Source organism: Marmota flaviventris, chromosome X (assembly GCF_047511675.1).
Source record: "Marmota flaviventris isolate mMarFla1 chromosome X, mMarFla1.hap1, whole genome shotgun sequence".
NCBI classification, from domain to species: domain Eukaryota; kingdom Metazoa; phylum Chordata; class Mammalia; order Rodentia; family Sciuridae; genus Marmota; species Marmota flaviventris.
Window position 1 is genome coordinate 31,003,887 of NC_092518.1, and position 26,090 is coordinate 31,029,976.

The window sequence follows — 26,090 nt, forward strand, 5'->3', positions numbered from 1 at the left end:
GTCACCACACCACAGCACTGGGCAGGTGCTTCCTGAGATGAACAGAAAACACTTGGAAAGGTAGGACTATGACTAGCTACTGTAAAATGTAGCAATGTAACACCTGAGGTAGGAAGGCTCGGGAAAATCACCCAGAAACTTAAAATTCCAAATTACAACAATCTACTGGATCAGAAAAAAATTTTTTCTCATTGCCAGGATCAATAAACACAATCACAAGTCCCTCCTGAGCTGAGTTCATACCACTATAGTTTAGAATATCAGTTCTAGAAAGAGGAGCCTGGAGATCTACATAGTGTCAAAGGGATGTTGCCAGAAACTTTTCAAAATTATTTTAATCAAATCCCAAGAAACTAACCCCAACTCTGATCCTCAGATTCTCTTCTTGATTGTTTATTCTATTAGTGCAGAACTCCCCTGGTTGAAATGATTTTATCTTGATGAAATGATACGTGAGCAGTATGAGAAACCAGAATGGACTCAGGCTTTGTGTGGATGGACAACACTATTTTTATCCTGACTGTCATGTACTGTGTGACAGCATGGTAGTGTGGTGACAGGTGTGTGTATATACACATGTATGCATATATATATATATATGGAATAATTATTTAACCTCTCCAAGACTCAATTTACTCATTAAAATAGATTTTTTTTTACTTTTAACATTTTAATGATTTTATTAACATTTTTAAAGTATATTTTTTTAGTTGTTAATGGACTATTTATTTATTTATTTATACGCCATGGTGAGACTCAAACACAGTGCCTCGCACATGCTAAGCAAGTGCTCTGCCACTGAGCCACAACCCAGCCCCAACATTTTTTTAATATATATTTTTTAGTTATAGGTGAACACAATGTCTTTATTTTACTTTATATGGTGCTGAGGATCGAATCCAGTGCTTCATGCATGCCAGGCAAGCGCTCTACCTCTGAGCCACAACCCTAGCCCCCAGCCTCAACATTTTTAATTTTTGAAGAGTAGCATTTATTACAAAGGCTGGCAGGGTTGGTACTTGTGTTTCAGAGTCTTGGTAAGAAACTTCTTTACTGCTACATTTTTATTTTTACCTTATTCCAAGCTCTGTGACAATACAAAGTTTTTACAGGGATGTTGGGCAATGGAAACTGGCTAACACCTAAAAAATATTCAGTAAATGTAGCTGCTTTTTGCATAGTTATTGAAGATGGTAGTGTTAATCAGGTTATATCTGACTTTTATGGCTTCTCTAGTGCCCAGAATGGAAAAACAATCACTCAGAGTTGTGGTTGACAGCTCTGATGGTCATTGCCTATTCTTTCTTCTGCCAGATTTATCTTGTGGTAGTAATATATGTAAGTTCAGACATTTAAAAAAAAGATCCTTCCTTTATTCTATCTGGTTTCTCTGATTGACTCAACTGTAAGCCAAAAAAAATCACTTGTTAACCAGTGCTGGTGTGCTTTGCCAATAATATACTTACTTTCATAACTTATTAAGATAGTAACTAAGAGAATGAAACTCAGCATATATTGCATACAACCCAGCATAATTTGTAGCATATTTTGTGGGCACTGGGGGTTAATGATGGATAAAATAAGAACAAACACTTAAATTGTGATTTGTCGAAACTCTACATTTACTTATGAAGCTGTCTTTAATAAGAAAATTGTGATCATCTGGAGGGCAGAAATTATTTTTTCTTTTATCATTATTGAATGAAATTAAATCATTTTAGCAAACATGAAAGTGATTCAAACCCATTTAGCAAACATCATTATTTTATACCGCATTTATTAAATACGCACCATGGGTCAAACACTAAAACAACAGAGAAATGAAATATAATTTCTGGTCTTTGATTAAAACATGTACTGAGTAACTTCTTTGTATCAAGGCACTATGAAGATGCTGGAGATATCATGGTAAAGAAAACATAGACTCTGTCCCCAAGGAACTCACAGATCAAAGAAACACCAAGGCCCACATATGTGGATCAATTAGGGAACCAAATAAGACATTCTGCTGTTTTAAATGCCATTTAATGATGACAACTTCTTTATCAGGACCAAATATCTTACTAAATGGTACGGCAAAGACCAAAAGTCAGCAGCAACTAAGGGGAGGACAGTTGAACAAGGCCTGCGCTTGACAGGAAAGACCTCACAAGGAAAGCTGAACTTCTCTGGCCTCCAGGAATGGACAAGATTTACAGACACAGGGGGCATATTGGGTGGGGAGAAAGGAAAACACCTTAGAGGTAGAAGTGAACTTGATGAATTGAGAGAATACTCAGGAATAATAGAATGGCTGGGAGGATGCTGGTAAGAACTGGGAAGTAAAGTCAAAAAGTTCAGGGGGCGCTCAATTCCAAAGACCCTGGAGTCAGGCAAATGGGACTAAACTCAGTGAGCCCCTGTAGGGTCTTGAGGAGGAGGGTGATGTGATAGTTGCTGAGCAGTTCCAGTGCGGCTGTTTCGATTTAAGTGTAGGTCACATGTGTTCATCATTTTTTTTTTGAAGCTGTCCCCTGCCTGTGTCTTTGATTGTCACTTGGCTACCATGTTAAAATCAGAATGTGCTTTATCATTAGAGGAAGCATCGGTTCTTCAGATCTCATGGACCAAGAGGTCAGACCTGGGACCCCAAAGAGCATCCGGAGCAATGGTATGACCCCAATCACTCAGAGGTCACCAGCCCCAAGCACTCGAAGTGTGGCCTCAATCAGCAGCAGAGTAAGTGCACAAATGTAAAGAGACCCCCAGCCTCTGGGACTTGACTATACCATTAAGGCATGACTGGGTTTAACCTCCCTGTATCTCAGACATGTCATTTATGTCATTTAATGGTAAGAATTTCTTTACCAGGACCAAGACTCCTGCATCCTTAGTTTTTGGCCCAAAACCCAAAGTGAAAAAGAAATGGAAAGACAAGATATAAAGGTGGCATTGTATGCTGGGATTTACATGGTTGAATGGTTTAAACAAATATAAAGAATGTGTTGAAGGGTCTGATTTTAATCCTCCATGTTTCTTCTCAGACAAAATATTCATAAGTGGACAGCACTAAAATTTCTCCAAGCTGCTTTGCACTTGGAAAAGTAGAACCTTGAAATGTTGTTATAGTGTTCTATGTATCATTATGTGTCACCACATAATGAATGCTTAAATGGAATATTTTACATATGTGGTAAATTACATTTTATGTTGCCTTTCTCTTTTAAGGGAGAAGATGGAGAAAGTATTTGGAAGGTGTTATGGTTTAGATCTGAGGTGTCCTCCAAAAGCTCATGTGTGAGACAATGAAAGAAAATTTAGAGATTAAATGATTGGGTTATAATAGCCTTAACTTAATCAATGCATTAATCTCCTGACAGAGATTAACTGGGTGGTAACTGTAGGCAGGTAGGGTGTGGCTGGAGGAGGTGGGTCCTTGGGGGTGTGCCCTTGAGGTATATATTTCCATTCTGGTGAGAGTTCTCTCTGATACCTGATTATCATGTCCTGAGCTGTTATCCTTTGCCATCCCCTTCCACCATGGTGTTTTGCTCCATCTTGTGCCCAGAGCAATGGACTTGACCATCTAAGGACTGAGACCTCTGAAACTGTGAGCCCCAAATAAACTTTTCCTCCTCTAAATTGTTCTTGTTAGGTGTTTTGGTCACAGCAGTGATAAAGCTGACTAAAACAGAAAGAAAAATTTTTAATGAAATATTTTGTTAGAAGTCTTTCTTGGAATGAATTAGCATCTACTACATTTATTAAAATTATTTTGGTATTGGGGATTGAATCCCAGGGGTACTCTACCACTGAGCTATACAGCCCCAGTCTTTTTTAGTTTTTATTTTGAGGCAGGGTCTTGCTATGTTGCTGAAGCTGGCCTTGAATTTGTGATCCTCCTGCCTCTATCTTCTGAGTTGACAGGATTACAGGCGTGCACCAGCTGATATATTTTTTTAAATTAAATAACAAACTCAATATAGATTGCTGGCATGTATATATAAGAAACCATTATATATGAACCACAATTCTTTGACTTAGCCAATATTTAATGGAGGTTTTAGTATATGACAGGCACCAGTCAAGCAAAGACTTGAAGGAAGTAAAATATTCGGGTCTAGGTGTCCTCCAGGCAGAGACAGTGATGACATTTGGCAGGCACACCTGGGGAAAGCAGCTTCACTTACCTACAGCTAGCCTCCATCTTGTATGGTCAGTGACTTGTTCAACCAGTTTCTTTTGTTTGTTTATTTGGTACTGGGGATTGAACTCAGGGACACTCAACTACTGAGCCACATCCCCAGCCCTATTTTGTATTTTATTTAGAGACAGGGTCTCACTGTGTTGCTTAGTGCCTCACTTTTGATGAGGCTGGCTTTGAACTCACCATCCTCCTGTCTCAGCCTCCTGAGCTGCTGGGATTACAGGCGGGCAACACTGTACCTGGCTCAACCAGTTTCTAAAATATTTTTAATGCCTCATGAAGAAAAGCAAGTGCAAAGACCCTGAGGGGCTATACACCTAGCACATTCAAGAAGGATCCAAGTAGACATTGTAGCTATTGCTAGTAAATGAAGGGGAAGGTACTAGGAAATGAATTCAAAGAGATCATAGGCCAAATAGGACCCGAAAACTACTGCATGTACTTTGACATTTACTCCGGTTAAGATCGGGGAAGCTGGAGGGTTTGAGGCAGAGGAATGATAGGATCTGCCTTCTGTTTAAGCAGGATCTGGGAACTGTTGAGAAGCAACTGCAGGGCAACAAGAGTGGAAGCCAGGAGACCAATTGGGAGGCCATTGTCATATTCTAGGCAAGAGACTGGGCTTTGTAAAAGGGAAATAACAGTGGAGGCGGTGAGCAATCAGATTCTATAAATAATTTTAAGGAAGAGCCAAAAGGCATTCAGACTGATTTAATAACAATAATAGATTTGTTTAAACACTTACAGTCTAGGTTGTACTTGCTAAGATAAAAGGCATATTTTAAATTTCATAAACATTTATGCTAAGCTCAGCAAGCTGATTATGTTCAGTAGTCAGAAAAGTACACAGATAGTTGTTGATTATGCTTATTTCTTTGTGACCTAACAAGGAATGATATGCAAAATATTTAGTAACTGGTATGGCAGGGACACTGAGTAATCAGAATAAATACTGGCTGGGGCAGTATCCTGGGGTCCCTTCCATGCTACTCATTAACCTGGATTATGGGGAGACCTGTGGATAACAGGAAACATGGGGAAGGGGAGGTAGATGAGGAGTAGTGCTGTTCAGCAACTAATACAAAAGTATTTTAAAAATTTTAGCAGCTGGTGCAGCTGTGCCACTGGGTAGCACCTATCAGTCCAATAACCAAATAATAATAATAATCAAGTTTTTCTCAAAATAAGGATTATTGGCCAGGCACAGTGGTGCACATCTATAATTCTGGTAATTTGGGAGGTTGAAGAAGAAGAATCACAAATTTGAGGCCAGCCTAGGAAGATTAGCAAGACCCCGTCTCAAATTAAAAAGGACTGGGAAGGTAGCTCAGTGGTAAAGCACCCCTGAATTTAATCCCTAGTACAGAAAAAAAAAGATAGATATATAGATTATCTTCCTAAGGGCCAGCCCTTTCAGATGATTAGGAAGCAACAATCACCTGTCAAGCCAGTCGTGGTGGCGCACACCTGTAATCTCAGTATTTTGGGAGGCTGAGGCAAGAAGATGGCAAGTTCAAAGCCAACCTCAGTGACTTAGTGGGGCCCTAACAACTTAGTGAGACCCCGTCTCAAAATAAAAAATAAAAAGGGCTGGGGATGTGGCTGAGTGGTTAAACGCCCCTGGGTCAATGCCTGGTACCAAATAATAATAATAATAATAATAATAATAATAATAATAATAATAATAATCACCTGTCAACAGAAATTCCCTGCAATTGACTTGAGTCCATTTACATATACATAGGCAGTGCCTATGTAGATCTCTTGAATTCTAGCTGGTCTAAACTGGTGTTTTCTAAGAGAAAAAGAGAGACAAAGAGAAATATTGCCTGTGGGATAAAAATAAGACAGCATCATAGTTCAAGAAGCACATTTGCTTTTTCACAATGAAGGGAAGAGGTATATAGAGTTAAATGGTGAGCGAGGTCACATCTTCTCAATTTCTCCTATTTCTTAGCATCTCTGTTTCAATGTTCTTTTCTGTTTTAGCATGTAAGAAGTAATTTTTTGAGTGGAGAACTTGTACAACATGATAGTCTCTAAACTGTCCTCTGCTATGATGTAATCTGTTAATTTTAGGTTTGACATCTGGAAATTCCAGGGCACGTATTGCATGTTAATGACTGTATAATATTAATTGGCCTATTAGTGCTCAATATTAGCAGTATTGCCATCATCATAATTGCCTGTAAGGAACTTGGTCTTGATTCATTACAGTGCTCTGCATGTGAAGAACTTCTTGAGGCAGTGTCAAAAACTTACCTAAACTAAATTGTCTATTTGACCTCTGTCATGCTTTTGACAAACCACGTTGGTCTATGACATTTAGAGAACTTAAGAGCTATAAACTTCCTATTACAGGTCTTAGCTGTTGGAAAATAATGAAAGATTAAGACCAGTCTTTATTGCAGCTGAATTATTTAGTATGCTAAGCAACTGAGAGTCATATCTCTAAGGAGTGAGTTTATCTAAGTATGTCTGAATGTCTAAGATGAAGGCAACAAAAAGGGAATTCCATCCTATAAGACTTTGACCTTTGACAGAAATCCTTTATTTATTTATTTATTTTTTGTAGTACTGGGGACTGAACCCAGGGCCTCAGCACATGCTACTAAAGCATTCTATCACTGAGCTACATCAGCCCCCATCCTGTAAGACTTTGAAAGGCAATTTTTGATTGTTTACAGAAGGAAGAATTGTAAAGTCTTTTTCAGATTTGATCATTATCACACCATGATACCACCAGCATGGATATTTAACCTTAAGCTCAATTCACAAAAGGAACATTTTTGTTTGTTTGTTCGTTTTTACTAGTCACACAAGCTTGGGGTGATATAGTAGTCAAGCTTCTATGGGCATGGACAAAGTTGGGACACAGGTTTCCTTTATCATATGTTACTTGAAAGCCCATCTCAGACTGAAGTCTGCCACATGTAAAAATATTTATTTTATTACACCCCCTCCACACACACCCCTCACTTATTCCTATAAGCTAGGGAAGTTCCCACTCATGAGCATGGAAAAGCACCATGCATGAAACTTTAGTTCTAATGTAGAAATAACCAGCCATATTCTGATCACTCAACCTTCCAGATAGAAAAGGTGGCATGGTCTCCTATTAAATGGGGACAGAGGAGATAACGTGTTAGTTAGCTTTCTTTAACTTTAACAAATACTAGGGGAAAATCAATGTTAAAAGAGGAAAGATTGCCTGAAACAGTGGCACATGCCTGTAATTCCAGAGACTTGAGAGGCTAAAGCAGGAAGAACACCAATTTTGAGGCTAGTCTGGGGAATTTAGCAAAACCCTTTCTCAAAAAAAAAAACAAAGGGACTCAGTATATAACTCAGTGGTGGTAAAGCACCCCGGGATTCAATCCCCAGTACCTCCCTAAAAGAATAAAGGTTTATTTTTGTTCACGATTTTGGTGGTTTCAGACCATGGTCAGGATGACACATTCCTTTTGGGCCTGTGGTAAGGCAGCACAACATGGTACCCAAGAACTGAAAGAGTGACAGAAATAGACCAGCATTCCACAATTCCCTTCAAGGATACTCACCCAATAACCTAAAACCTCTGACTCGGCCCAACATCCAAATGCTTTCCACCACTTACCAATGGCACCAAGCTAAGGACAAAGCCTCCAATTTAAAATAGAAGACATTCTAAATTCAAACTATATCAGGTGATTGAGGAGAGGGGATGTTGAGAGTGGGGTAAACATAAGACCAAACACATTTCTAAGTCCAAGTGCTATTCTGAGGGTATAACACTTGCCAGATTCTTAAAATTACTTTATATAGCATTGAAGTTACCTTTACCATTGTACTAACCATATTTTAAAACACTCATTTTGTGAATGAAAAATTACTCAAACTACCTTTTGTGTTAAATAATAAATCTCTGGAAATCGATTTTCGATAGCAATTATTGATAGCAAGTTTAGGAATCACGTGGTTTTCTGACAAAGGTCCTTCAAATGTCAATTCACTTCTCTTAAAAAGGAACATGCACAAATGTGTTTATAACGAAGGATGTTTATTTCTATAGAGGGATTTTAAACTACGGTCAGTATAATACTCCTTTCTTCATTTCTACCTTGTTGGAAGCAGCGTGGTTTTGAACATTCCATGGGTTTGGCTGCCATTGAAAGCACCTCTGAGGAGCTTACAAAGAGTCACCGCAGAAACACTTCAGGCACGCCTTCCATTGAAGTGTCTGGGACTTCCCTCTCCTCAGGTGGGTAGTTACAACATGACTACTCTGTTGTTAAAAAAAAAAAAAATGACCAATCAGATGGAATTGGCTGCTTTATGTTATACCATGTGTATGTTTTCTGCCTCAGAAAACAGTTGCCAATTCTTGTACCTATGGTAGTAGGCTCCCTGTGTGAGAACTGCTTGAAGGTGGTCCCAAGTGCAAATCTATTTATTGAGTGCATACTGTTGTTAGGCATCATATTCAAGTTTTAGAGCTATATTAGAGTATCAGTATAGAAGTATAGGAAATATAAATGGTTCCAGAATATGTTTGCTATGATACATAACACTTGCCCAGAGTGCAAGGAAATTGTCGTTCAACTGATATGGTGCACCAAAGTTCCCTATATCCAGATAAACCACTGCATGGTTTAATGAAGGAGCTTGTTTGCAAGCTGCATTAAGGTATTAATAATAACCATTTTTGTTTGTATGGCACATTCGCACATATCATTTTAGTTCATGATTACAGCAATCCAGTGAATCAGGTATTATTTATGTTGCAAATATTTTTACCTATGAATGAGGAAACTCTAGAGAAATTTGTCATAATTATGAAGTTTAGGTCCATATATAGAACTGATTTCATAATGAAGTCTTAAACATTAAAAAGTTATCTGTTGCTGGACATAGTGGCACACGCCTGTAATCCCAGCAGCTTGGGAGGCTGAGGTCAGAGCATTGCAAGTTCAAAATCAGCCTCAGCAATGGCAAGGTGGTAAACAACTTAGTGAGAACCTGTCTCTAAATAAAATACAAAATACAGTGTCCCATGAGTTCAATCCCTGGCACCCCCCAAAAAATATAAAAAGATTTTTTATTGATGGAAGAATGTTCTGGTGCCTAGTGAACTTCCTTTCAATGATTGGTAGTCACTCCCTTTTTATGTGAAAGGAACTTGGTATATCATTTGAAAGTGGATATTTAAAATTGGTCGACTTGTATTTTATGTCAAATATGAAAGTACAGTAAATTCTCTAAATATTGAAATCAAGAATGCTTAATGTTCACCAGGTACAGTGGTACATGCCTGTAATACCAGCTACTCAGGAGACTGAGGCAGGAGGACTGCAAATTCGAGGCCAGCATCAACAACTTAATGAAGCCTTAAGCAACTTAGTGAGACCATGTCTCAAAATTAAGAGTAAAAAGGGGCCTGGGGAATAGCTCAGTTGGTAGAGTGCTTGCCTTGCATGCACAAGGCCCTGGGTTCAATCCCTAGCACCCCCCCCCCCCCGACAAAAAAAATTAAACTAAAAAGGGTTGGTGATATGGCTCAGTGGTTATACACCCCTGGGTTCAATTTTGTTTTGTACTATGGAAAACAAAATTAAAAAGATTAATTATTAATTATTATTTTCCAAGTTTAAAGACCCAATCTATGAGATTTTTTTTTTAATTCTAGGAGTAAAGCAGAAGATTATTGTAAATGGAAGTATTTTAACATAAACTGCGTGAAGTTATTGATTCTGGCTGTTAGCATGACTATCCATGATCTGTGCCTAAAAAGAATTGAAATAAGGAGGAAAAATTTGCAATGAAAAATAAGAGTTTATCTCCAAAGTAAGAAGATATACTTATTTTTTTCTTTTTCTCTCTCCAGACCGGAGTCGATCTGAGTTAGATTTGAGTGAATCATTTACAGAAGACTTAGAAGATACTGTAAGCATAAGAAGCAGATCGGTCCCTGGGACTTTAGACAAAGACTTGGTAAGTTGGATGTGTAAGAGTCCAAGATATGACAAAAGAAGGTCATGGTCTTGCTCCAAGTAGTTCCACTTTTAGGTGATGATGAGTTACCTAAAGGAACTTAGTTATCTAAGTTATCTCTTCTTGTTAGTCTTAACATAATAAGTGCTACTAAACCAGGTGCGGTGGTGGCACATGCCTGTAATCCCAGCAGCTCAGGAGGCTGAGCCAGGAGGATTGTGAGTTCAAAGTCAGCCTCAGCAACTTAGCAAGGCCCTAAGCAACTCGGGGAGACCCTGTCTCTAAATAAAAATAAAAAGGACTAGGGATGTGGCTCAGTGGTTAAGCATCCCTGGGTTCAATCCCAGTACCAAAAAAAAAAAAAGGAGTAACTAAAAGAATTATTTATAAAAAGCAACTAATCAGATTAATGATAGATTATCTCTAGCAAAGTATCTGTCAAGAGATTTATTTCCATTCCTGGCTAAAGGCTCATCAGTTCGTCTAAACCTTGGATCTAAGGGATCTTGGCATTTTCTAAACCAAATATTACTTTCTGACTATATATTTTACATGACCCTTTTTTATATATCAAGTTGTCCCCAATAAGCTGCCTTCCTGAGACTAAATTATGTGAGAATTAATGTTCCAGTGCACTCAATTATAAAATGAGAAGGTTAAATTTGATTATTGTTAAGATTACTTCCCACTCTAATATTCTGATATTCTGATTTCTGTAACTGCCATAATGAAATTTGAACTCCTTAGAAGAAAGATATAGCACAAATGTTAATTGATATTAATAGTTTTTCCAAAGCAAGCCAGGAAACTTAGAGCTCTGGAACTAAATATTATTTACTGCAGCATAAAAAACTGGGAAAGTATTTTAAAATCCACTAGAATAAAGAAAGTATTTGGGCTGGGGATGTGGCTCAAGCCGTGGCACGCTCGCCTGGCATGCATGGGGCACTGGGTTGATCCTCAGCACCACATAAAAATAAAATAAAGATGTTGTGTCCACCGAAAAAAAATAAATATTAAAAAATTCTTTCTCTTAAAAAAAAAAAAAAGAAGAAGAAGGTATGCAATGGGATCCAATGATTCCAAGACTTACTTTTAAAGAACTGCTTACCTTTAAAGAACTGCTAACTCAAATGTTATTAAACTATTCCTGTCCTTAGAAAACTATGAAAATCTTCAAATTCATAGTATGAAGCCAGCCAGTTAACTTCTAAAGTCAAACTTGATTTTAAAAATTGTTTAAAAACTAACATCGTATTCAAACTGGTTTATGAAAATATATACTAAACTTAGCCGGGCACAGTGGTGCACGCCTATAATCCCAGAAGCTTGGAGGCTGAGACAGGAGGATCTCCAGTTGAAAGCCAGCCTCAGCAACTTAGCAAGGCCTTAAGCAACTCAGTGAAACTCTCTCGCTAATAAAATATAAAAAAGGGCTGAGGGGCTGCGACTATAGCTCAGTGGTAGAACACTTGCGTAGCATGTGTGAGGCACTAGGTTCAATTTCAGCATTGCATATAAAATAAATAAACAAATAAAATAAAGGTCCATCAACAACTAAAAAAACATATATTTTTTTTAAAAAGTGCTGAGGATGTGTCTCCATGGTTAAGTGCCCCTGGGTTCAATCCCCAGTACCAAAAAATATATATGTGTATGTATGTATGTATGTATGTATGTATTTTTACATGAATGTGTGTATATGTATGTATATAATTTAAATATAATATTTATATATTTATATAAAACTTGAAATATAATATCAAGTAAAACAGCAGTGAATCAAAAAATATTGCAATAAGAGTAAGTTTTATTCTAGGTATGAGTTAAAGAATTAATGTATATAAGAAATCTGGTAACATTGTCACTATATTTAAGAACAGGGCCAGGGATATAGCTCAGTTGGTGGAGTAAGGAATAAGGCCCTGGGTTCAATCCCCAGCACCACCACCAAAAAAAAAGAAGAAGAAGAAGAACATACAAAACTAAATCAAAAGACTTTTGGCAAAATTTTTGGCAAAATTCTACAGCCTTATTTAATAAAAAAACTAACTTGAATATGATTTCTCAGATACTAAATATCTAAAAGGCCACAACATATTTCACTTTAAATATTGATGTGAAGGAGCTATTTTCATTAAAATGAGAAAAGGGGATTCTCACTGTTGCTATTATTAGTGAACATTGTTCTAAAGGTTCTGAAAAGTGCAATAAGAAAATAAAATGACCTTTATAAATATTAAATAAGATATTAAATTACACATTTTGCTAATAATATGCTTGCCTGATCAAAAAACCCTATGTGGTTTAGTGACTAAAAGCTACTAGGATTCAGGTTGGGGTTGTGGCTCAGTGGTAGAGCATTTGCCTAGCTTGTGTGAAGCACTGGGTTCGATCCTCAGCACCACATAAAAATAAAATAAAATAAAGGTATTGTGTCCATCTACAACTAAAATAAATGAATAAATAAATAAGGTACTAGCAGTAACAAGAGAATTTTAGAAGACCAATAGCTCAGCTACTCTGAGTTTATAGCCCTGGTTGGGGTAAGCAATAGATCCCTGAACTAGCCAGAAATGTAATAGGAAATCAATCAACAAGAAAGTCATATATGGCCTTGATAAGCACTCTAAACATTCATGTGGAGGATTGGGGGGAGGGAAAAGCTGATGGGCATAAGCTATGCAAACATCCCTGGCTGATCATAAACCTGAGCACATTCGAGAAAGCCCTAGGGAAGTAACAGCTGGGGGTGACTTAAAAGGTGACTGATTTTGATACATTCTAAAAACAACACACAGATCCACTGAAATGAGGATGAAGGGTCACTGGCTGGAGGTGTTTGAGCACAATATCTTCACAATCATTAACTTACCATTAAATTCTGCATACACAGAGATGAATCATAGGAAGTTTGTTAAAAGTAAAAACTGAGCAGAGACATCAGCAGACACATGGGACAGAAAACAGATTCTACAGATGAGTTCAGGCAAGATGCTAAACCTACAAACTAAAAATCAAGCATATAGAAACAAGCAACAGTAGCAACCCTCAGAATCCAGAGTTGTTACAATACATGAAGGCAAATAAATATTGGTTCTTTGAGGAGATCAACCATATTGACAAACTAGGATTTTCCTAGCCAGGATTTCTCAATCTTGGCACTATTGATATTTCTGACTGTATAATTTTTTGTTGGAGTGGGAGGAATTCTCTTTTGTGTAAAGTAGTATGTTTGGAAGTATCCCTGATCTTTACCTAGGCACCAAAAACTCTCCACCAACTGTGCCCTCAAAATATCCCCAGACATTACCAAATATCCCAGAGGGGACAAATCCATCTCAGATGAAAACCAGTGAGTTAAAGTAGGCAAGAAAAAAGGTGAGAAGACACAAATTACAAAAGGAGAAATAAACAAGGGGATACAACTGCCCATATAACAAAAAAGTTAATGATTATAAGGTCATACTGTGAACAACTGTATGCCAACACAATTGGCAGCTTAGATGAAATAGTTACATCTTTAGGAAGACACAAAGTACCAGAAATACCTCAGAAAGTAGAAAATGTGAGTAGATCTGTAATAAGTAAAGATATTGAATTAATAATTTATTATTTTTTTGCCCATGTACATTTCTTTTTTTCCATATTTTTATTGGTGTATTATTGTACATAATGATGGGATTTGTTGTTACATATTTAAACATGCACACAATACAGCAATATAATGTAGTCAATATCATTCCCCAATATTTTTCCTTTCCCTCCCCTCCTCCTTCCCCTGGTACCTTTCCTCTACTCTGAATTAATAATTTAAGCCTTATTTATTAAAAGAAAAAAAGACCACAAATCTAGCTTTGTGGACCTTTATTGGCATTATTTGCAATTCTAGAATCTGCTAGCAGTGTGGACCAAAAGTGGTTTGGTATGCCTTACCACATGGGCAGGTTATACTTATAGGCAGAGAAAAGGAAGTGACATATAGAAGATGGAAATAAGGTATAGAGACAGCCTAATTGGTCACAATTCAAGTCTATCTTATTTAAATGTGATTTGAACAGTCGGCTGTTTGTGATTGGCCATAGGTGTCTACTTTTACAAGAATAGGTTGCATTCTATTTACATATCATGTTCAGTTGCAGTTCACTGTTTGGAGAAATTAAAGCCAAACTTAAAATATGTATGGAGGAAGCTTTAGGCCAACCTTAAAATTTCTCAAAGAAAACCCAAGGCACAGATGGCTTCACTAATGAACTCCATCAAGTATTTGAAGAAGAAGTAATTCTAACAATTCACAAATTTGTTCAAAAAATGAAGGAAGAAATATTTCTGAACTAATTTTATGAGGTCTGTATTATACTTATAGCAAACCTAGACAAAGACATCATAAAAAAGAAAACAGCTGAGTGTGGTGGTGCATGCCTGTAATCCCAGAAACTTGGGAGGCTGAGGCAGGAGGGTTTCAAATTCAAAGCCAGCCTCAGCAACCTAGTGAGATCCTAAGCAACTTAGTGAAACCCTGTCTCAAAATAAAAAATAAAATGGGTTGGGGATGTGGCTCAGTGGTTAAGTGCCCCTGGGTTAAATCCCTGGTACAAAAGGAGAGAGAGAGAGAGAGAGAGAGAGAGAGAGAGAGAGAGAGAGAGAGAGAGAGAGAGAGAGAGATATCTCGGGTGAGTGAGCTACAGACCAATCAATATCTCAATATCCATTATGTCTTTTTTTGGAGGGGTGGGGTTTGCCAGGTATTGAACTCAGGGGCACTGACCACTGAGCCACATCCCCAGCACAATTTTGCATTTTATTTAGATACAGGGTCTCACTGAGTTGCTTAGCACCTCACCATTGCTGAGGCTGGTTTTTGAACTCATAATCCTCCTGCCTCAGCCTCCCAAGCCAATGGGGCATCCAATATCCATTATGAATATAGATGCAAAAATCCTTAATAAAGCCAGGTGTGGCGGCGCATACCTGTAATCCCAGGGACTTTGGAGGCTGCAGCAGGAATATCACAAGTTCAAGGCCAGCCTCCTCCACTTAGCAAGGCCCTAAGCAACTTGGTGAAAACCTGTTTCAAAATTTTAAAAAGGGCTGGGGATATGGCTCAGTGGTAAAGCACCACTGGGTCGGATCCCAGTATCTCTCTCTCACACACACACAAAGTCCTTAATGAAGTATTAATAAATTAAGTCCAGTAACAAAAGAGAATCATATACCATAACAAAGTAGGATTTATTCCAGGTATGCAGGATTGATTTAGCACTCAAAAACAAATTAATGCACCAAGTGTAATTGTCTCAGCCAGGAGAATCCCAAGTTTCAGGCCTGCCTCAAAATTTAAAAAAAAAAATTAAGTACTGGGGATGTAATTCAGTGGTAAAGCACCCCTGGGTTCAATTCCCAGTACTAAAGAATAAATAAATAAAATTAATGTAATAGCCACATCACCTAGTAGTGATTAGTAGGTGCAGTAAAATTGATTAACAAAATCCAACATCCATTGTCAACAATTTAGAAATAGAGGGAATTTCCTCAGTCTAGTAAAGAACATCTACAAAGTTACTACAACTTAACATCATACTTAATGGCAAAAGGGGCCAAGTTCTTCCTACGTAAGTGGAGGAACAAAGCAAGGATTCTTTTCTTCTGTCCTTCCCCTCCCTTCCCTTCCCTCCCCTCCCAGCCTCCCCACTCCCTCCCTCCCTCCCTCCCTCCCTCCTTCCTTTCTCTCTCTCTCTCTCTTTCTTTCTTTCTACCAGGGATTGACCCAGGGATGCTTAACAACTGAGCTATATCCCAGCCCTTTTTATATTTTAGCTAGAGACAGGGTGTCACCAAGTTACTTGGGGGCCTCACCAAGTTGCTGAGGCTGGTTTTGAATTCACCATCCTCCTGTCTCAGCCTCCTGAGCCACTGGGCTTACATCACCATGCCTGGTCAAAATAAGGATTTCTGTTTGTACTACTTCTATTCAACATTGTATAGGAAAGAGATTTTAGCTATTACAGTAAAGAAGGGAGAAAGAAAAGAATGCAAAAGGAAAATGGAAAAGAAGATATCTCGGGCTGGGGATGTGGCTCAAGCGGTAGCGCGTTTGCCTGGCATGCGTGTGGCCCGGGTTCGATCCTCAGCACCACATACAAACAAAGATGTTGTGTCCGCCGAAAACTAAAAAATAAATATTAAAATTCTCTCTCTCTCTCTTTAAAAAAAAAAAAGAAGATATCTCATTGGAAAGAAGGAAGTAATTATCTTCCTTACCTGAAGATGATATACTTTTTGTGTATTGCAAATCCTAAAACATATGCAAAAATATGACTAGAACTAATCAGTTCAATAAAGTTGAAGGATATTAAATCAATGCACAAAAGTCAATTGTATTTTATATACTAGAAATGAAAAACTGGAGCCACGTGTGGTGGTATATACCTGAATCCTAGCAAGTCAGGAGCAGGAGGCAGAGGCAAGAGGATTGCAAGTTTGAGGCCAGCCTCAGCAATTTAGCCATACCCTGTCTCAAAAAAAAAAAAAAAATTAAAAGAGGAGAAATGAACAATTGGACAATGAATTTAAAAATATAATTCCATTCACAATGGCATGAAAAATATTAAAGAAAGACTTAGGAATTAATTTATTTTGAAAAGTGTGAGATGTGTACATTGAAATTTACAAAAATGTTGCTGCACCAAATTAAAGATCTAAATAAATAGAGACATATTCTATGTTCCTTGATTAAAAAAATTACTATTTTTGAGATGAAATTTCTCTCCAAATGAATCTGTAGATTTAATACAAATGAAAATCCAGATAGTATGTTTTGTGGAAATCGACATGATGATTTAAAGTTTTTATGAAAATTCTAAGATCCCAGAAATAAAATTTTCAAATTTGAAGAGTAAAGTTGGAAGATTTATACTAATAGATTTCAAAATTCACTATGCAAAGATAATAGTCAGTACAGTGCAGTAATGGCATAAGCAATCACAAACCCAAAATAATAATAATAATAATTATTGTCCTCCTCCTCCTCCTTTTTTTGTACTGAGCTTCATCCGGAGCCCTTTTTATTTTTTATTTTGAGACAGGGTCTCACTAAGTTACTTAGGGCCTTTCTAAGTTGCTGAGGTTGACCTTGAACTTGTGGTCCTCCTGCCTCAGCCTCCTGAGTCACTGGCCCAAAATTATTTTAAAATTAAAAATAAGTATGTTCCCCAAAGGGAATCTTCTTAGAGGCTGGGGAAGTAGGAATTGAACCCAAGTCTGTATGATTCCAAATTTGCAAACACTATTAGAAAAGAGACCCTGTCCTCCACCTCCAGCCCCTGTCTACTCCTCCATTGCTGTAATTCAATTTGACTGGGGGGGGGGCGTCCTAGGAATGGGATGATTTCTAGATATTTTAATCTGATTTTCAGATATTTATGAAAGAAAGTTGTGTTTCAGTTAAAACAGTTTCTAGGAAACAAATGAATGAAACCACTGATTTTCTCTCCTCCTTTTTTAGATCTCCTTGGAAGACACTGAAGGCGTTGACTTAGCATCCTCCCAGTTTTCTGCAAACACCCACAGTCTGGCAGGTGGCCTGTCAACTGTAAGCAGTTCTCTAGCACATACAGAAATTTTCTTCTTTCTCTTGTTAATTTTCTGTGCATTTCCAAAGAAGAAATGAATGTTCTTGAGAAAATGTGTGAGACTGAATTAAAAGTCATTGTAGATTCCTACTTATCCTTTGCCCACAGAGTACTATTTAGTCTAACTTTATGAGGGCTTTATCTAAGGCTCCTGGTTCCTTCCATGTTTCTTGCCCAGGCTTTAAAATCTCTTAATTCTTAGCCTTTTTAAAAAAATATTTATTTTTTAGTTTTAGGTGAACACAATATCTTTATTTTACATTTATGTGGTGCTGAGGATCGAACCCAGTGCCTTGTGCGTGCATGCTAGGTGAGCACTCTACCATTGAGCCACAACCTCAGCCCCTAATTCTTAGCCTTTTATGTTGGCACATACATATAATCCAAGTTGCTTTAGAGGCTGAGGCAGGAGAATCTCAAGTTAGAGGCCAGCCTCAGCAACTTAGCAAGACCTTGTCTCAAAATAAAAGATAAAAAGGGATGGGGATATAGCTCAGTGGTAAAGTGACCCTGGGCTCAATCCCTAATACCAAAACAATTTAAAAAAATCAAAAAATTCTCTTCATTCCCATTTTATAAAGTGCCTGAAGAGTTTGAAGGTTCCCAACACAAAGAAATAATGTGTTTAAGGAGATGGAAATGTAATTACCCTTATTTGATCATTATATATCATGTGCATGTATTGAATTTTCAAACACTACCCCATAAATTTGTACAATTTTGTGTGGAGTTTTAAAAATCTCTCCATTTTCTAGTTTAGGCCCAATTAGCTCAAGCTTATAAATGATTTTAGTTCTCTGCTGGCAAGTTTCCATGACACCATTCTCTCCACTTCCCAACTGTCCTCCACACCACTGTCAGTCAATTTGCAAAACATACCACTCAGCGCTGGGCACAGTGGTGCATGCGTGTAATCCCAGTGGCTGGGAAAGCTAAGGCAGGGGGTTTGTGAGTTCAAAGCCAGCCTCAACAAAAGCGAAGTGCTAAGCAACTCAGTGAGACCCTGTCTCTAAATTAAATACAAAATAGGGCTGGGGATGGGCTCAGTGGTCGAGTGTCCCTGAGTTCAATTCCTGGTACCAAAAAACAAACAAACAAACAAAAAACCCATATACCACTCAGATGTCTCTAGTGCAGCTTCCCACTGCCTACAGAATCAAGCCCATTCTTTAGTGTTCAAAGTGTTCCTTGAGAGGAAGGTTTTAGGAGCCCCCCCCCTTTTTTTTTTAAATCTGTGTGCCTGTAAGTCTTTTTCTTTGCTTCTCTGACTTCTATGCTCTAATCTTCCTTTTCTTTTGATCATTGGCTGTCTTAAAGAATGCTCAAGCAGTCTCTGACAGGAAGTGGACCTACCTAAATGTACCTGATGCTGATTCAGACACTGTAAGTTTTCAAACTTTCTTTTTCCTTCTTTCCAACTGTACTTCACAAATTCCATGGTTCGGGAAACATGATTTGGTGGGCAATTCTTCCAGCATATATCTTTTTCTGATTTGTGTCCCATTAACCAGAGATTCTCTTTTGAAAAGATGAATGAGGTTAGGAGAACTCAAGTATTCCAATTCATTCAACATTAGAATCTGGGTGCTAGTCAAAAGTCACCATGCAAACCTCCAAGCCAGTGTTGGTGGTGCATGCATGTATACTAGTGACTAAGGAGGCTGAGGCAGGAGAATCACACATTCGAGGCCAGCCTGGACAATTTACTGAGGACCTAAGCAACTTAGCAAGACCCTGTCTCAAAATAAAAATAAGAAAGGCTGGGAGCCAGGCTCTGTGGCACATGCCTGTAATCCCAGCAGATTGGGAGGCTAAGACAGGAAGATCATGAGTTTGAATCCAGCCTCAGCAATTTAGCGAGGCCCTAAGCAACTCAGTGAGACCCTGTCTCTAAATAAAATACAAAATAGGGCTGGGGATGTGGCTCAGTGGTCAAGTGTCCCTGAGTTCAATCTCCGGTACCAAAAAAAAAAGAAGTGCTAGGGGTGTAGCTCATTGGTAGCATAGTCCTAGGTTGAACCCCCAGTATCATAAAAAAAAGACACAATCTATAATGACTCATCATTAACAAGGTCTTTGGAGTGAACATCTTTATAGTCACAGCCGGGGCTTGCTTAAGAGCATCAAGTTTGGGGCTGGGGATGTGGCTCAAGCGGTAGCGCGCTTGCCTGGCATGCGTGCAGCCCAGGTTCGATCCTCAGCACCACATACAAACAAAGATGTTGTGTCAGCCGAAAACTGAAAAATTAATATTAAAAAAAAAGAGCATCAAGTTTGGCTAGGAGTAAAATTGCCATACTACCTTAAATTCTCCCAAACCTCAGTATTTGTGGGTTCTTAGATTTTCTTCTATACTGTGGGGATCCCCTGCTTACAGAGATTCCTCTTTGACCATGTGGCTACAGAGGGATGTGGACCATGTGGCTACAGAGGGACGTGAAGACACAAGTCAGCCATACAAGGAGATAGTGAGGTGTGGACCTACCTAAATGTGCCTCTGACTAGATTTAGCCTCCGACTAGAAACCTAACCTCTCTGAATGTTTTGACACTGCCAACAATTTTTGTGAGCCAGATGTGTGGGAATTAAGGCTTGATTGAATTGATATGAGAGAATTGAGGCTTTTTTTTTTTTTTTTTTGGTGGTGCTGTTGCTGAAAGCTGGAGCTTGGTCCTTGTCCCAAAGTCAATCCAGTTAAGAGGACATGGTTTTGAGAAAAAGGAAAAAGAAGTTTTATTGCTTTGCTAGCAAATGAGAGGCACAGAGGACTCCCAGGTCGTGGTTTTGCTCTTTAGGGAAAACAGCTAGCTTTTTCTTAATGTGGTGGTGGGAATTGAACACAGGGCCTACATGCGTGCTGAGCAAGCACTCTACCAACTGAGCTATACCCCCAGCCCTAGCACAGACCTTTTAAAGAAGCTATTTAAAGGCTGCATTCCAGGTATATCCTGATATTTTGATGAAATTCACTTGTTAATTTGACATCTCCTTCTCTTGAAGGACTGATATCTCAAGGTAATCTTGTTCCCCGTCCCCAGGTTAGGGAGGGGGAGAAGGAGAAGTGGAAAATAAAAACACATCCTTTTTAAAATAAGCAGCAAGGGCTATATTCAAAAGGTGATGTGACCACTGTTACAGTGCTGGGGATGGAACCTAGAGCCTTGTATACGCTAGGCATAGCGCTCCACCACTGAACCACATCCCCAGCCTCTTGAGGCTTATTCTTGAAGCCCTTGGTACTCAAAGCCTGGTCCATGGACCAGTTTATATAAACTGGGATAGACTCCAAAACCTTTTCAGTTCACAAAGCCTCTAAGAGTCTGGATAATTCTTTTATGGCTCTCCTAGACCAAAAGCAACAACTGACTAATCAATTTATTAAGTCATTAGATCTAAACAACTTAATAATCACTTGGGCACTAACAATAACCATTTTGAAAAAAATAATAGAGGTCAATAGAAGGCAAAATAATATCTTGGCTCCATTCTTAAATAGCCCCAATTACTTACTGATTAGGACATATGTGTCTGCTGAGCCTCACATGGTTTCTCAAATCTTGGAATCTGATTAGACATCATCACTTTCATTTCCCGTTCCACATTTTTATGAAATATTTGCTTTGTGTTGCAGAAACTGCCAAAAGTTCAACTTCACGTAGCCATTGAAAAAAAGTATTATGATTTAACAGTGACACTGGAAACTACTAGTTAGTATATTGTGTGGTATCTGATAGATGATGCTGTGTTTTCTTTAAAATATTTTCTGATGCTCCTGTGAACTTGCTGTTGTGTTCTAGGGTACTTACTGTTTGGGAACTTTGGATCTAGGTGTTTGTTGGAAAAGCATTATCTCAGACCCCCACCCAGACTGCATCATTAGTCAGAATCTTCATTTTTAAAAGATCCTCAGGTGCCAGAACAGTGGCACATGCCTGTAATTCCAGCAGCTCCAGAGGCTGAGTCAGTAGGATTGCAAGTTCAAGGTCAACCTCTGAAATTTAGCATGGCCCTAAACAACTTAGACAGACCCTGTCTAAAAATGTTTTTTAAAAAATAAAATAAAAGGAACTGGAGGGTGTTACTCAGTAGTTAAGAACTCCGGGGTTCAATCTCAGTCAAAAAAAAAAAAAAATCCCCAGGTGATTTATCATTGAAAGTTTGAAAAGCACTGCTGAAAGCCACCTACTATGCGTGTACATTCTGTTGCTTTGTTTTAGGAATGAGAAAGACAAATTTGGTTACTCTCTCTCTCTTTAAGCTGTAGTTTCCAAATAATTTCAGAATTCTTGATTTGCTTTTGCCCTTGTCTTAAGCTTAGAAGAGAGACAGGAGCAAGGTCACAAACATACTATTGTTTGAATAGCTCCACTCTAAGCAATTGAAGGAACACAATGGCGTTTGTAACAGTCTCTCTCTCTCTCTCTCTCTCTCTCTCTCTCTCTCTCTCTCTCACACACACACACACACACACACACACACGTAGAAAACCTAAACTCTCTTTGCATTTACCATAGTCTTCAGTGGTTTGCAGAAGAGGGTTTACGAAAACTACTGGATCATTCCATCATTCATGAAAGCCTTCTATGGTATTCATGCATGTCACTGGTCTATGTGAAAGTCTTGTTAATGTTACTGGCAGCCAAGCCAAGGAATCTACTATATAGATTGCAGCTGGTGAGATTTCAGTTGCCCACCAGCATGAGAAAAAAGCAAAGGACCCCAAAGGAGAAAACAAATTTAGTGTCTTTAGCTAAAACTGGAGAGAAGCAGCTGCATGGTTTCTTTCTCTGCAGGTCATATAGAAGCAGTTACAGTTTAACAAAACAAAAGCCAGGAAATACACATATATAGATTTAGCTGGCTTGTGTTAGCCAGAAAACAAGTCACAGTTTGGGCTTCACTGGCATCTGGGGGGTGGGGGACCCCAGGTGGGGTGGGGTGGGGATTTCTCAATTTCCATTCTCAGCACGAGGAAGTTTGGAAGCTAAAACAATTAAGATCTTTTCATTTCAAAAGGGTCTTCATTTCATTACAAAGATATAGTTTTTGCTTCTAGCACTAAAGGATTATTTTGTTGCATGTATTAAAAATAGGCCTCATGTCATTAGTGTCAAAAGCCTCGTTTATTCTGGAAGATTTGGACCTTTGGGGAATTTTTTATTTTATTATTTGGTAGGGCTATGATTTTATTGGTTAGTGTTATAGTTTGTGGATTGCTATTTTACATAGAATTACAAAGCCACTTCCTACATAGTCACAGAGTAACTTGAGGAATCAAAGCAGATATCAGTGCATGAGTTCCTGCCCTTGCTAAAGCTAAAGTTCCTGCCCTGGCTCCCCGAAACTGAATGCATGCTCCTTGTTGAATGTCAGAGAAAGAAGTTTTGCTAGCACCGCGTATGAGATGAGCTTTTCTTTGTCCTGCTCAGTGTATTCCAGACTTTGAAGCACATTGAACTTGAGTCTGCCAGTAAAAATGCAGAAAGTTGCAGCGATGTAGAGGAGAGGGGACATTCACAATTCCTCATGAATAAGCCAAAGGTTTAATTAACTGGGGAAAGGCAGTGCTTCCCCTCTGAGCAAGTTGCCTGCCTTCCTTTTGAATGGTACAAGATCTGTTGTCTGTTGCTCTGGGATTTTTCTCCACCAGCAAAACAAGCTGCTGGCTTTCTTCCCTTACTGCCCGCCCCCCTTCCCTGTTCCTTCTAAAGAACAGGAATGGTAATCCATGAAGGGGGTGGATTCTGTGAAGAGATTCTTACAATAACACTAGGTGCCTTCTTTCCTTTTATTTTTTCCAGACCAGCCTTAACAGCATGATGAGTGTTTACAGTGAAACAGGAGACTATGGCAACGTGAAGGTCAGTGGCGAGATCCTTCTGCACATCAGCTACTGCTACAAAACTGGCGGGCTCTACATTTATGTCAAGAATTGCAGAAATCTGGCCATAGGAGATGAAAAGAAACAGAGGACAGATGCGTAAGCACATAGCATGTTCCTCAGACCATGCCAAGTACCACCTACTTTGTGTGTATGTGTGTTTCTGTTTCCAAAGAGCCTAAGCGTTCCTTTGGATTCAGAGCATGCTCAGAGACCTTCCTCCCATACATCCTTCTAAATGTTGTCTGAAGTACACATATAATGGTCACATCCTTGGTTACCTCATTTTGGGGGGGGGGGTACTGAGGATTGAACCCAGGGGTGCCTAACCACTGAACCACATCCCCAGCCCTTTATATATATATATATTTTTTAAGAGACAGGGTTTCACTGAGTTGCTAAGTGTCTCACTAACTTGCTGAGGCTGGCTTTGAACTCCTCATCCTTCTGCTTCAGCCTCCTGAGCTGCTGGGATTAGAGATGTGCGCCACGGGTCCCAGCTGGTTACCTTATTTTTAAGAGGCCATTACTCAACATAATTCAGCAGTGACAAATTTGTATTTTGCACAGAGATCACTCTTTGAGGTAGAAGCCCAACATGTTGGCATACCCAGGATGTACAAGAGTATCTATCCTCTTGATTTTTGTTCTGGGAAAACTTCCAGACATAATTACCAAGCTGTTACCCAATTTAACAACTCAGAAGGGCAATTAATGAGGCTCTGGGGATCCTAGGGATCAGCCTGAGTGGTCCAGTATGAAGCATGACATGTTGGAGGGGAGCTCGATGTAAAGATGAGTCAGGGGTCCCCATGACAACTGCCAGGTTCATTGATTCACTAGAAAGGCTCACAGGAATGTACATGTAGTTATAAGCAATAAAGAGAAAAGACACGTGAGAGGGAAAGTCCCGAATAAACCAGACTCAAGCTTCCAAGGGAATCACACATGATGCTCTTAATTCTTGTGAAATGTCTACCAGGGAAGCTTCTAAGAGGCTCAGCTGGTCATGTACCAAATTTCTAGGCTCTCAGAAAGAAAACACATGTTCAGTATAAGTTATATTGTTTGTACAAACAGTTTAGGCCCAGTGAGCGACTTTTATCAGTTCTAAGAATGGTAGGAACCCTCCTGAAATCCATGTTCCCAAATGACATCTAAGGGCAAAACTTGCAAGCAAGTTTTTCTAAGAATGGCAATCTCAGGCCTGCTATGTTAACTCTTTTTTGCATATTACATGACCTAAGCCCAATGAACAACTCAATAAAACTGGTTCCAAGTATCCTAAAGTAGACAGATGATTGGATTCTGACTATAGATTGGTCCATCTGCCCCCTTAACTAAATTTCAGAGGGTTCCAGGACCAATATAATAATCATTTTGACTAGCATGGAAGGGGGCCATCTAAAACCCTAGCAGGAGCTGGGTTTATGACTCAGCGAAGACTGCTTGCTGAGCATGCGTGAAGCCTTGGGTTTGAAACCCAGCAGCAAAGAAAATAAACAAATAAAATATAAAACCCCAGCAGATATACTTTAGAACCCTGGCAGCAACTCACGCATTTCTACGTCTACTATGACGCCCCTGCCACAAAAAATAGTTCAAGCCAAGGTGTTGGGTACAATTGCTCTTATGACTTCCGGTTGTTGTTTTCTGTTTCTCCTTTTTCACTATTTTCTTTCATCACTCATTACCATTGACCCCTACTCCCCAACATCAGAAGGCAGGATGAAGAATAGAGAGGCCTATACCCTAGAAAATTTGTAAGAACACTGATAATGAAAACAGATTACATTTATTGAGTGGTCCAATATGTCTTCTCCTTGCAGGTGTCAACTAATTTAATCTTCACAATGCCATGAGTTACATACTGTTATCATCCCAGTTTTATTTTATTTATTTATGGTACTGGGGATTGAACCCAGGGCCTTGTGCATGCAAGGCAAGCACTCTACCAACTGAGCTATAGCCTCAGCTCCTCATCCCAGTTTTACACTAGAAGAAGCTGAGACCCAGTGAAGCATGGGTGATCCAAAATCAATGGGTCTAACTCCAGAATCTGCCATCTTTACCACTAGAATTTACTTCTCTTTTTTTAAGGGCCCAGAGTTATTTTTGTTTGTTTATTTGTTTGTTTTGGTCTTTTTGGTACCAGGGACTGAACCCAGGAGTGTTTAACCACTGAGCCACATCCCCAGCCATTTTTATTTTTTTGTTCAGAGACAGGGTCTCTCTGAGTTGCTTAGGGCCTCCCTAAGTTGCTGAAGCTGGCTTTGAACTTGTGATCCTCCTGCCTCACCCTCCTTAGCTGCTGGGATTACAGGTGTGGACCACTGTGCCCAGCTGCCCAGAGTTGTCTGTTTGTTTCTTTTTGTTTTGTTTGACAGTGTGGGGACTGAACCAGGGCCTCAAACATGCCAGG

General features: G+C 38.9%; 1 protein-coding gene across 2 annotated transcripts in view; it reads left to right on the forward strand.

Annotated features, from left to right (window-relative positions):
- Positions 1–26,090, forward strand: part of Sytl5 (synaptotagmin like 5) — a 112,910-nt gene that overhangs the window by 67,847 nt on the left and 18,973 nt on the right. Inside the window, exons 6-11 of one of the 2 annotated variants that reach the window (XM_027927454.3) lie at positions 2,577–2,718; positions 8,297–8,426; positions 10,050–10,156; positions 17,661–17,747; positions 19,105–19,170; positions 23,589–23,767. In XM_027927454.3, coding sequence (XP_027783255.2) covers positions 2,577–2,718; positions 8,297–8,426; positions 10,050–10,156; positions 17,661–17,747; positions 19,105–19,170; positions 23,589–23,767 — 711 coding nt within the window. The remainder of the gene's footprint in view (positions 1–2,576; positions 2,719–8,296; positions 8,427–10,049; positions 10,157–17,660; positions 17,748–19,104; positions 19,171–23,588; positions 23,768–26,090) is intronic. The other variant, XM_027927455.3, reaches the window with a different exon arrangement.